The sequence below is a fragment of the Phaseolus vulgaris genome, chromosome 5 (genome assembly GCF_000499845.2).
Source record: "Phaseolus vulgaris cultivar G19833 chromosome 5, P. vulgaris v2.0, whole genome shotgun sequence".
NCBI lineage: Eukaryota > Viridiplantae > Streptophyta > Magnoliopsida > Fabales > Fabaceae > Phaseolus > Phaseolus vulgaris.
In genome coordinates this window covers 1,803,132-1,815,953 of record NC_023755.2, presented here as the reverse complement: position 1 = coordinate 1,815,953, position 12,822 = coordinate 1,803,132, and the positions used below count along the sequence as shown (strand labels likewise).

General features: G+C 27.6%; 1 protein-coding gene across 2 annotated transcripts; it reads right to left on the bottom strand.

Moving 5' to 3' along the window:
* Window positions 1-6,006: 6,006 nt before the first annotated feature.
* On the bottom strand, window positions 6,007-9,499 carry LOC137834742 (uncharacterized). 2 transcript variants are annotated; one of them, XM_068642909.1, is made up of 6 exons: window positions 9,232-9,499; window positions 8,904-8,962; window positions 8,684-8,742; window positions 8,098-8,601; window positions 7,309-7,483; window positions 6,007-6,431 (listed from the first exon to the last, which is right to left on the bottom strand). In XM_068642909.1, the coding sequence occupies exons 1-6, from the start codon at window positions 9,383-9,385 to the stop codon at window positions 6,279-6,281; spliced, it is 1,104 nt and encodes a 367-aa protein (XP_068499010.1). In that variant the 5' UTR covers window positions 9,386-9,499; the 3' UTR covers window positions 6,007-6,278. The 2 variants fall into 2 exon arrangements, with proteins under 2 accessions (XP_068499010.1, XP_068499009.1); XM_068642908.1 differs by having other exon boundaries at window positions 8,684-8,739; window positions 9,232-9,498.
* Between the last annotated feature and the right edge of the window lie 3,323 nt (window positions 9,500-12,822).

Sequence of the window (12,822 nt, the reverse complement as noted above, 5' to 3'; positions counted from 1 at the left end):
GTCGGTTGGAGAAGGTTTGGTAATGGGTGCTAAACTTCTTGGCATGGGAAAAGAAGGTTGGTCAAGAGATATTATTTTGTAATATTATTTAACGATAATATAAATTATATATATAATTATCATAAGATTTTTTTAATGATGTAACTAGGAATGTTTCAATATTTAAAACTAAAGTTATTATCTAAAGTAATTATTCAAATATTTTCAAGAAAGAGGCACTTTATATCTTTATCTATTTTAAATAAAAAGTAATATTAATAGTAGTAATTATATATAAAAAAATACACAAAAACTGTTTTTAATATTTTGAATAAAAAATATTATTTTTATTAAAATACAATTAAAAGTAAAATAAATATATTAAATATGTATCTCCTTTATATATTTTATAAAATCTTTAAATATTAAATGTATTATGAAAAAATATTTCAATTAATGTTTCTAATTATAATGAAAAAGTGATTTATACAGTGATGCTTTAATTATATGTTTTAAAAATTAAAATCTAAATTCAATGTCCACATATATATTAATTGTGGCAATGTTATTAATTTAAATTATTAATTATTGTTATTTAATGCATGGAAAATTACAAATGACAGTTGAAACTGTGATTAATATTTCATTAGTATAATATAGAACAGTGTTAAGAAAAATGCAATTTTGTATTACTCTTTCTATTAAATTTAATTCATTTTTCATAAAAAAAAAATTCGCTAGAGTTATAAGTACTTATAATTATAGGATCATTATAGTTAATTTCATAAGGGGACTACAAAACTATTTAATTCACTGCTTTTTTTTTTTCTCATATTAAATTTGATCTCTTATCTGGTAAAAATTACAATTCAGATTATTCTGATGTTATTTTAAAATCAACTTCATTAATAATTTAAATATATTGCAGAGTTTAAATACTTCACAAAACAACACATCTAAAAAAATATTACAAAAGTAATAGCTTTTAACCTCCACAATAATTAAAAAGAAATTAAAAAAATAACACTCTTTCTCTTTTAATTTAAATATTTGTTGGCATGTTAATTTTTTTTTTTTTTAATGATAAACTTAATAGTGTGACAGAGGACTAAAATCACTTTAAACAATATAAAGAATGAAATTATACTTTTTAAAAGATAAAAGAATAAATTGAACATAAGTAGAAAAAAATAAAGGATTAAAATTATAATCCACCTAAATAATATTTAACAACTGTTTCAAATAATTTTAAAAAGATTTTCTATCCTTTTATCTTTATTAATACACCCTTTTCAGCTGTAAACAAATTTAAATATTTTTAAAATAAAATATCAATAGTTAATTTTAAAAATAGTGTTTTAAAAAGATTTCGTATCCTTTTATCTTTATATTAATCTTTAACTATAGAATTACATTGTAATCTTTAACTATAGAATAAAATTTAATTTATTTAAAATAAATTATCTATTTCATGTCATAATATATTCAAAAGTATTTTTTTATATATTACAAAATTTATTATTATTTGTCATTACATATATTCAAAAGTTACATAAAATATTTTATTGCCATGCATATACATAAATACTATTTTTAATTTTGGATAAAAATATAAATCACAATTTTAATTTATATAAATCACATTGTTGGCAATATCAGCATAAATTCATAACTGGCATTGTTATATTAAAACATATATCTTTCCTAAATGAATAAATGAAAAAATAGGAAACAGTGTAACAACCAATTTCTAATTAAGCACTCATATTAATTTTTTCCTTTAAATTTATTATTATATTACTTTTATTTTCTTACATATATGGTAGGTGGTGTACCAAAGACAACACATAAAGTTGTTGTAATATTTAACAAAAAAAATGATTTTTTTTACCATCATACTCCAACCTACAGTCCAAAATATATTAATATTTTAATTATTTAAAAAAAATTAATTTTAAAAATTATTTTAATATTTTACATTTTAATTATCACCAACACCCTAATAAATACTAATATTTTAATTATTTATAAATTTTTAATTTTAAAAATTATTTTAATATTTTAGATTTTGATTATATTTCTATTAAAAAATTTATTTTTTTAAATTATAAATATTAATATTTTATAGTGGGGTAAGGTAAATCAGGATAAAAACATCTAAACCCTAAATCTCACCACTAAAGGTTTTACTATATATCTAACCTAAGATGAAAAAAAATACATTAATTTACACTTAAAATTGGAGAGCATGCATTAGAAATAATTTTTTTAATAATAATAGTAATAATAAGTAAAACAATATATATTGTTTCTTTCTCTTCACTTTGGATTCAGGTTTCTGCAGTTCGACACTTTTTTCAAACTTTTCAGAACTATTGCTCTATCTTTTTCCTGTCTTTTGTTGACATAAATCTCTGGAATTTGAATGACCCTTTTTCTGTTTATGATCAAAGTTTTGAACTTTGGTTTTCTTCCATTGAAGTGATTCCTCTCTGAGTGAAGGGTGTGCCAGAATTCGAAGGAAACCAAGAATTATGTTGCCTTTGTTCTTCTCAGTGGCTTTCTCAGCTATTCCTTTGATCCTCTATATTCCACCCATTAGAAGCTTAAACCTCTTTGTAGAAACCATGGAAGGCATGGAAAGAGAGTCAAGAATCTACACCAGCAGGATCTTCCCTCTTCTTCATCTAGCTTGGACAAGGCTAATCAGTTGCATGCTGTGCAGAACAAGGTAGATGCATTCAACAATGGCTTCAACTGGATCTTACTGTAAAACTTTTCATTTTTGTTTTCAATATCCTTTTGATTTTCCCTCAATTGCTTTTTTATTCATTTTTGCTTTTCATTTTCCATCAAGAAGTTGTTTCAAACTTTTGACCAGTGTTTGATCATTTTGTGTTCATTACAATTATTGTAATATTTTGGTGTATGGAAGACCCTTTGTGTTTTCTTTTTGTTTTTTTGGAGGCATTTTTTCATATGAAATGAAATCACTTTTTATCAATTACTAGTTTCTCTTATCTTATCTACCATGTTTTTGCTACATCCATTTGTTTTAGTATGATAGGTATTTTCATGTTATTAATGTTTGGAAAATGTTAATTAACTTCCATTTAGAGTTAATAGATTTAATTTGGTATAAAAAGAAATATTTAATGTTATTAATGCATTTTTAATTTTTTTTTATTAGAGTTCTTAAGATATTTGGATCCTTATAACTTCTTCAATTTATTTTTATCAATTATTTTATGTTCTTTAGGTAATGAAAAAAAAACAACTAATATACTAGTTTTTTTGTTTTAAAAATAAATAAATATTTCCTTGGTTTATTTATTCATTAGTTAACATAAGTTGTAACCATATGTGTATTTTAATTAAAAAAAATAGTTTAGTACGTGATACCATTTTATATATGAAATAAATTAGATGTGTTATGAAGTGATACCATTTTAGATATGGAATAAATTAAGGGTGTTTATAATTTTGAGTTGGTTTAATTTTTTTAATTAAAAAGTCATTTTAACTAAACATAAAAGAATCAAATGTATTCCAATTTGTTTTGGATTCAATTTAATATAAGATATGAACCAACTAAAAGGACAATATTTATTATCAGTTTGGATTGATTTTAACAATGTTTCTTACAACAAAACTGTTAAACAATCTTTTTATGAAATAATTATTAAACATTTTATAATGAAAATTCTTAAATAAAGACACGTGTTATTATTTCTTTTGTATACCATTGCTGTCTTATATAAAATTTCATTTTTTAATCATATCTGTACATAAATTACGTAATTTTATAATTAAAAACCTTGATCCAAATTTATTATCATATTTTGATAGATATAAATACTTCGTGATTACAATACAATCAAATAATAAAATAAAATTTAAGTAATGTTTTTTTAATTATATATTATTAGCTGTTAATTAACTTTAAACATATAATACTATATTGAAATGTATATATAATTAATTTTAATCATATAATATTAAATTTAAATATTAGATTTAAATATAACAAACAGTTTGATTCAGGTTTTTTTATTTTCAATCCAAAATCCAAATCAAACCATTCAGTAGAAGAAAAAATAAATTCAAAAAATTTAAATAAAATTCAGTTTTGGTTAGTATTTTATTTTGTTATTGGTTTTCAGTTATCTCTTTACATTGATTATCTTTTTAAGAGTCTTAGATTAAACAATATTTGTTCAAACCCAAGTTACTCAATGTTTCTAACGATGAATTATTTGTATCGAGAATACGTTAAAAAAATTATTTTATTTATTATTTTTAATATTACTTTTTATTAAAATAATAATTAATATTATATGTGTTTGAGTTAATTACCATTTTACTTCTTGAAATCATAAGATATTATCAATCCAATCTTGTAAATTAATTTTTTAAAATAGTTCCTAATATTGAATATAATAAGTCAAATATGCAACCATTTATCATCAAAATAGTTTCTAACATTAAAGATAATAAGTCAAATATGTCACCATTCTTTAAAAAAAATGTAAGTTCTCTAGTATTGTTACTATTAAGTTATCTTTATCTTCCAAAGTTATTATTATTAAGTTGTGATTTTATTTTTTCTATTATATCTTCAAAAAAAAAAATTTCTTAATAATTTTGTTTTATTCTATATGATAATCCACTTATTAAGTTTTATATCCATTTTTTAATACTTGGTCGAAACTTATGTGACTTTGGGTGTATTTATAAATCTAGTTTGTGTTTTCGTACTTTGATTTTTTATTTTGGTTTTCTTTGTTGAAAAAATGTTTACTTATGTATCGATTTTGTGAATATATGAGTTTTGTACTAATTCCTCATATTTACAAATGGATAAGAAACAACATGAACACAAACTTTAATGATTACACTAGTGTAAACACAAAACTAATGATAAAAGTTATGTATTCACCCTTTAGGCATCTTATGTTGATGTTGACACTTGAAGAAAGTTACAAATTTCACATATTCTTTACATGAGTCACAATCATCGTGTGTTGTTATTTCTTAGTCATCCATAACAGTCTTATTCTATGAGCTTCTATAATATTCTTGAATCTTCTATAATATTTTAGAATCGTGTCAAATTTTAATGTAAATTTGTTCCAAGATTTTCATCTTCTCGCTCAACAAAATGACTCACTCAACAAGTGTAAGATATGGTGACCATGATTCACGTAAGGAAAGATATGCAAACTTGCATTCACTAAAATTTTTGTTTGATAACCATGTTACTCACCCGACGAGATATGCCTTAAAGCTTTAGTGTAAAAATTCTTTCGAGCAAATAGATCTATCAAACTCAAGAATTTTTTTGAAGGAAACAAACCCCATGAGGACTTGAAAGCTTGTAACAGCTCCCAAAGAGAAACAAAAACAAGTTGTAATGAAAAAAAAAAAAGATTAAGGAAGAAGTATGTAAAAAAACACCCCACCACCTTAGATAATATATTGAAGATTAGTCACTTGAAAAATTCTCCAAGAAAAAAACCTATATAAAATCGATATTCTCAAACACTACAAAATTCTCACAAATCTAGTTCTATTTACCGATATTGACACTTAGAAAGTTACAATCTTCACGTGTTATTGTCTCTTACTTAGCCATCCAAGACGGTCTAACTCTATGAGCTTCTATAATATTCTTGAATCTTCTATAATATTTTAGAATCCTCTCAAATTTACAAGTTTACTTTGCTTTCTTATCTTTTCTTCCAATCTCCTAATATTTTAGAATTTCCTAAAACTTACAAGTTACTCTTGTATTTCTTCTTTTTCTTTAGCCATGTTTATTGTTGAGACTCCTTGAGAAGTTTCATCATCTTCAAAGTCTTCACTTCCTTCTTGATTCTCCTTCTTCCATATGATCACATCAATGTCATTCTTGCTCAATGAAATACACAAGGAATGGAATATCTCTCCAGTCAAGTAACATAATCATGTCACTCGATTTTAACGAGTCAAATGACAAAGACATATACATATATGATTGCCCATAAATATCAACAACAATATTAGTATTTAACAAAATCTTTGATCCAGTTTGTGTGTACATCATCAATTTCATGTATTGATCATTAATGGTACAAACAAGAATATGGGAAACAAATGACGACAAATTATGAAAGAATAACTATAGCTATAAAGAATGACTATATATGAACCTAAATAAAACTGTATTGTTTTATGAGGACTTCATTAAAGATTACTAATATTGAAAACAAATGAAAGAATGACATAATAATAATCAGTTGCCCCATGTTTCAATAAACTCAGCTTGACATCGTGCAAGGCTTCAGGAACCAAAACATGTCCAAGGCTTTTGTTTCTCTTCCATCAACTATTGTAGTGCTTCTGATTCTCTCTACAGGAGACTCCTTCACATTTTCCTTGTTTAGTTCAATTTCTTCAAGTATTCCTCTCTCCTACAAAAATGAAAGATAAAAAAAGCATATCAGCAACAATTCAATGGTTTTAAGTTAGAGAAGTGCAAGCACTCATGTTCCTATACATTCAAAATTTAACTTTTAAGGAACACCTAAGTTATTATAGATGTGCAAACAAGAACATGTCTTAACTTTTCGTTCAAATTTATAGAAATTTATCATTCAAACTTTCACTTTTTAAAAAAAACCCATATATTAGTAGGATTGGAAAGAAACGTATTTGAAGCTGAATGCACCAGTTTGCAGCAAAAACAAGAATAATTTAGTGAAGATGTAAATTGATATTACTTAAGAATTAACATTGAAAGAAGTTGTTTAATCAAAAATCAGAATATGTACAGAACAAAACACTATACACTAAATGGTACATTTTCACTACCCTTTCAAGTATATTAGATTATGAAACAATTACCTAACCTTTTAAGAAAAAAACCTGTGTCTTAGCACAATATGATTGAAAGAAATTTGTTGAAGTTACTTAAATGCGGTAGTTTGCACCAAAACAATAATAATTTAGTAACAAACAAGTAAATTGATGTGATATCAAAGAAGTCATTAATGATGTTTACTAATCAGGATCAGAATGTATGCAGAACAAGACAATATGCATAAATTGGTACATACATATTCATGACCCTTTCACGTATGATACAGACTATGCTCTCTTGATATGCAGGAGAATGATCTACCTTAAAAGGTAATTCATGAAAATTTATAAAAAAGAACTGCATAACCTTTTTACCTTAATCTATTCAAAATCTTTGGTATTAAGAATAGCTTGATTTTGTTTAATCAAATGTTAGCATTGTCTTGTTAGTCTTCTATCAATCTGAAAAAGTTCACCCTATAAACATACCATTAGCCGGGATTTATGAGCCTTTGAAGGGTTAGGTTTGTTGAATCCCCGTGCCGCAGAGAAGCACTGAGGAGAGGGAGGATTTGTTCGAATTTGCTGTAAACTCTCCTCCCTCCTGTGCTTTAGATTCTCTAGGTCAATAGTTATGGGCATGTTCTCTGCCTCATCAGTTCTTCTGCAGAATACAGTAATAAAAAACAATTGATTATCTCAGGAAATGTTAGAATGTAGTGATAACTTGCGGTGCTTCATAATCAAGTTAGAAAAGGTAACAGAACTACAACAGATAATGTTCAATAATTTGAGCAGCCTTGTATAATGAAACCTGTAACTTAGTACATAAAAAATAGTTATTCATGATGCACAAGTCCTAGGTAGCTTTCTCTTTTGTGAGAAAATGAACCCTACTACAAACTTAAGCTATATGAATTATACAACTACCTACACCAAATTTGTGGCTAACTTAATTGTCATATCTATTAACAATGCCGGTTAAGCAATAATAGGTGCATGAAACAAAAGGTAGAAGAACAGTTAGGAACTATAAACTTAGTGCTATATGATCAGAAAAGTCCCTCTTAGCAGTGAAAATATCACCTTATTTTCAAGGATTAAAATTGTTTTAAGGGTTACCTATGAGAATCCCATAAACCCATATGAGAATGTTGAGCAACAAATATTCTGTGAGCTCGAAAAATCCTAAGGTTTTTTTATCTCCAAGTAATTCTTAGAATTTCTAACAGAAACACCATAATTACATATGAATTCAAGGAAGAAGGATATGCTTACTTTTTTCTCTGTTGTTTCCCTTTTACACACATTCCCTCCAATCTTTCAGCCTTACTTACTTCCAGCAGTGGCTTCCTTTCTTTCTCTTCTTTATCTGACTCTGCCAAAGGTTGAACAGAACAAGGGATCTTCTTCTCTACTACTTCTTCACTCTCTTCGGGGCTCAAACTTTCAGCATTTTCTCTCTCCCTAGCTCTTATTGCGAGTTTCTTCAATTCATTGCAGAATTCCGTGATTTGATTCAGAATTGGCCTCCCCGCAAACAAATTTTTGGCAGATAAGGTTGATCTCAAAGAAGGCACCTTCTGATCCTCGAAGGTGTTATCAACCAATTTCTTCTTCTCCTCACTAGACTTAATTGCTTCCTTCATGGGGTTAACTTTAGAAGGAGGAGGAGTAAACAAATTCGGGTCTTGGTTTTCACTGTCTTGGTTGAATCTAAATTTATCAGCTTGGGGTGAAGCTGAGGATAACGGAGGCATCCTTCTCTTGATTTTCACATCTCTGTTCCACCATACAAAACTGGTGAATTTCAACACAATCTTGAATTAAAAGTTAAAAAAGAAAGAGTGAAATTTACACGTACCTTCTATTTTTGTCACCGCATGGAAGATTCTCGGAAACATAACTCGGACTAAAACCCTTCTAGAAAAGACAAAAGATTAAAAGAACCTCAGAACAAGATTACCAAAGACCATAATTGAATGAGAAAACCAGCTCAAGGTTTATTTTTTATCAAATGGAGAAACACCCAAGATTGATAATCTCACACAAAACAAGAGGGTAGAGAAAAGAAAGGGAAAAACCTTGGAAGGAGGAGTTATTGATCTGAGAAAATCCTCTGCAGTCTTGGGATGTCTGCAATCTGCAAAACCCCACAAAATTAGTAAGACAAGTTTTGAAATTCGCTCCACAAACATGAGTTCGGCTCCAATACCAAACCTTTTGGGATCAAACCAACGGCAATTACATTCACATTTATCCACAATGTTTCACAACATCAACAATTACAACAAAACTGTGACCGCAACATTCAAAACTTTGACCACACCCATATAGAAAAAGAAGCAAACTTTTGGCGACCCAGATGCAAATTCCCTTGAAAGAAGAAGAAAAGAAGCGGAAGAACGATACCAGGCTTGCAAAACCAAGCTTCATCAGCGTGATCATTGATGGAGTGGTCAAGGGACAAGAAGTCGACCCACTTAGGCGCGTTGATGTGTTCGAAGAGTTCGTCTTCCACAAAATTCCACTCAAGTCTCTTCCAGTCAATTTTTGCGGGTTCCATTGACGAGAGAGAGAGTGAGAGATGAGTGAGTTGAGTCAGTGAGTGTGCGTGCACGTGATAGTGAAGAGTGCAAATGTGACCGTTATGGATCAGAGAGAAAGGAACAACGAACGTTAGGAACCGACATTGGATTGCTTTTGACCGTTGGAGATCATCGTTGATCAATTCATCAGTACTTATAATTAATTAGTGTTTATGAGAAGATGATTATAGTATATTTATTGTATTGTTTTGGTCTTTATAAATGTTTTTTTTTATATAATATAGAGTTTTACTATTTTAAACAATTTTTGTGGTTCATTGATGATGTCATATCATATCACAACAACTACTATAATATGATATTTTGTATAGAAAAAAAATAGAATAAAAAAATTATATTACAAAGATCACAATGATTAAATTTGTTTTTTAGACAACCACCATTCTTAAAAGTGATGAATCATTTATTGTAGTATATATGAGCAATCAATAAATTTGGTGACATTATTCATCATCTCTAAAGTTATTTATAACATATATTTATTACATTTCTACTCACTCTACTAAACTTGTGTTCTAAACTCACAACTAGTTTTTTTTCTATCTTTTCTAATATTCTAACATTGTCACCATAGTTACTTTTGGTTATTTACAAGACGAAAATATAATACCCAAATACTCCAAAATCCCTATTATATTCCATACTACTTTAGAAAAAAATTCTAACTACATATTCTCATTCATATGTTCATGTAACTAAAATTAACGATGATCATTCAACATTATCTCAAGGTTTATAGGAGATTATTAGAGATATCTATATTGCACTTATAGGCATTTGTACACTGATAATTGCTTAGAAGAAGAAATTAAAGAAAAATAAGCATAAAGCCGTTATGTTTTGTACAAGCAGTGGTGGATGAAATATTTTTCAAGAAAAATAGATGTCACAAATGTCAAAGAGGCTTGGAACACACTTAAGGGGAGTTTCAAGAAAATGTAAGAGTACACACCTTGAAACTCTTATGTGGGTTTGAATTATAAATATAAAAGAGTTCAATACCATTGGAAAATGTTGTTCTAGAATTAAAGAATTAGTTAGTCAAATGAGAGTATGTGACTTGATAAAATTGTTAAGAAAAAATGTATTTTTTTCCTAGAATAAGAGGCTATGGTGACAATAATTGAACAATCAAAGATATGTTTATGGTGACAAAAATAATAGACTCTCTTGAAGCTTATTAGAAAATATTGAAAAGACATAATGAAGACTTTGTTGAAGATGTCTTCCTATCAATGATGAAAATATAATCTCAAAATAAAGAAAGGAAAGGAAATAAAAATGGAGAAATTTTTAGAAAAATGAAAATTTTAGAATTTTTTCTAAGTTCAATCAAGATAAATATCCTCAATGTGATATTTGTAAAAGGTCAAGTCATTTGGAAAATGATTGTTGGTATTGCGAAAATTCTCAATATCAATACTATAACAAATTTGGAGTTTATTGATAATAAATTTGGAGTTTGAAGGTGTGTACTTAGTATCAATACATCAAGCAAATTTTATTGAAGAACATGATTATAAGTAACACTTTTTTATACTACTCGAGATTCCTCTGATAAAACAAGTGGAAGTTGGTACTTAGATAGCAAATGTAATAATCACATGGTCAAATACATGAACATCTTTAGAAATATTGATGACTCTATCAAAGTGAAAGTTCGATTGGGAAATAATGCTATGGTGGAGTCAAAAGGCAAAGACACTATTGTGGTGGAGATAAAAAAAAGGTACAAGACTCATCAAAGATGTCTTACTAATTCCTAATTTTAAATGGAGTTTATAGAGAATTTCTCAAATGATGGAGAAAAGATACACTCTTCAAAGGATATACTTACATAATCTATGGTAAAAAAATACGAGACAAAGGTGAAGTTAAAATGGAAAAGAAACAAATTTTTTCCTGTAAGGTTTAACTATACTATTGATATTATCGTGAAAGTCCAAGTTGATGATGATTCATAGCTTTGACGTCAAAGATTTGGTTGCTTCAACACTCAAGTTTTGAAGTTTTTAAATCAAAAGAATGTGATGAAAGGTATACCTAAAAGAAAATAACGAAGCTTGTGAAGGATATTTTCTCAAGAAGCAACATAGATTATCTTTTTCAACAAACAAAGCATGGAGGACAATGAAGACACTGTCACTAACTAAAAACAAATACTTTATCCTTTAATTCATGACTTTTCTAGAACAACTTGTGCTTATTCATTAAAAAAAATCAGAAGTCTTTAGAATACTCAAGAAATTTACAACTCTCGTCAAGAAACAAAGTGGGAGATATATAAAAGTTTCAATAAGTGATCAAGGCAAAGAATATAGTTCATATGAGTTCGATAATTTTCGTGAAGACAAATGAATTGAGCAACAACTTACAATTTCATATTGTCCAGAACCAAAATGGAGTGTAAAGAAGGAAGAATAGCACAGTCATAAAGATGGCAAGATCAAGACTAAAGGAGAAAAACTTACTTAATACTTTTTTGTTTGAAGCACATTACAATGTCATTTACATATTCAACAAAGTTCCAACTAAATAAGTCCAAGAGATGCCAATCGAAGCTTGGAGTGGGAAAAAGCCATTAGGTAAGTACTTAAGAGTTTTCAAATTTATCTACTACATACATGTACCTAATTAGAAAAACCACAAATTAGAAGACAAGACTGTACAAGAAATTTTCTTGGGATATAACACATAATCAAAAGGCAGTAAAGTTTAAAACATGTAGACAAAGAAGCTCACAATTACTAAATATGATGAAGTTGATGAAAATTCTTCTTTGAAAAGGGAAAAAGGGAAAGTTACAAGACACAATTTTCTAGCTCTAATACAACAACCTCAAGAAGAAGTTCAAGAAGTGAGAGAAGATCCAATTATGTCTCTTTTACTTATACAACAACTAGATTCTTCATCAACGTTTACTCCTAGATGAGTAAGATCCTTGGTGAATATGTATGAAACATGAAATATGCAATGCTTGAGCTTTGAGTGTTATAAAGAAGCAACAAAGCAAGAAGTATGGATCAAGGCAATGGAAGAAGATATTAAAATTATCGAAAGTAATAATTATTTGGAACTCATACACTGCTTGTATGTAAAATATGTCATTGGACTTAAATGAGTTTACAAAACAAAGCTCACTCCTGGTGGCACCATACAAAAAGAATAAGATAAAAGTAGTTAAAGGATGCTTACAACAACCTAAAGTTGACTACAACTAAACATTTTCACTTATTATTCGTCTAAATACAATTAGAGCTTTAATAAATCTTGCAACACAAAAAGACTGGAGTATTCACCATTTTGGTGTCAAATTGGTCTTTCTAAATGGTGTTTTTGAAGAAGAACTACACATGGAGAAACCACAAGGATTTGTAACCAAAGGTAATGAAGC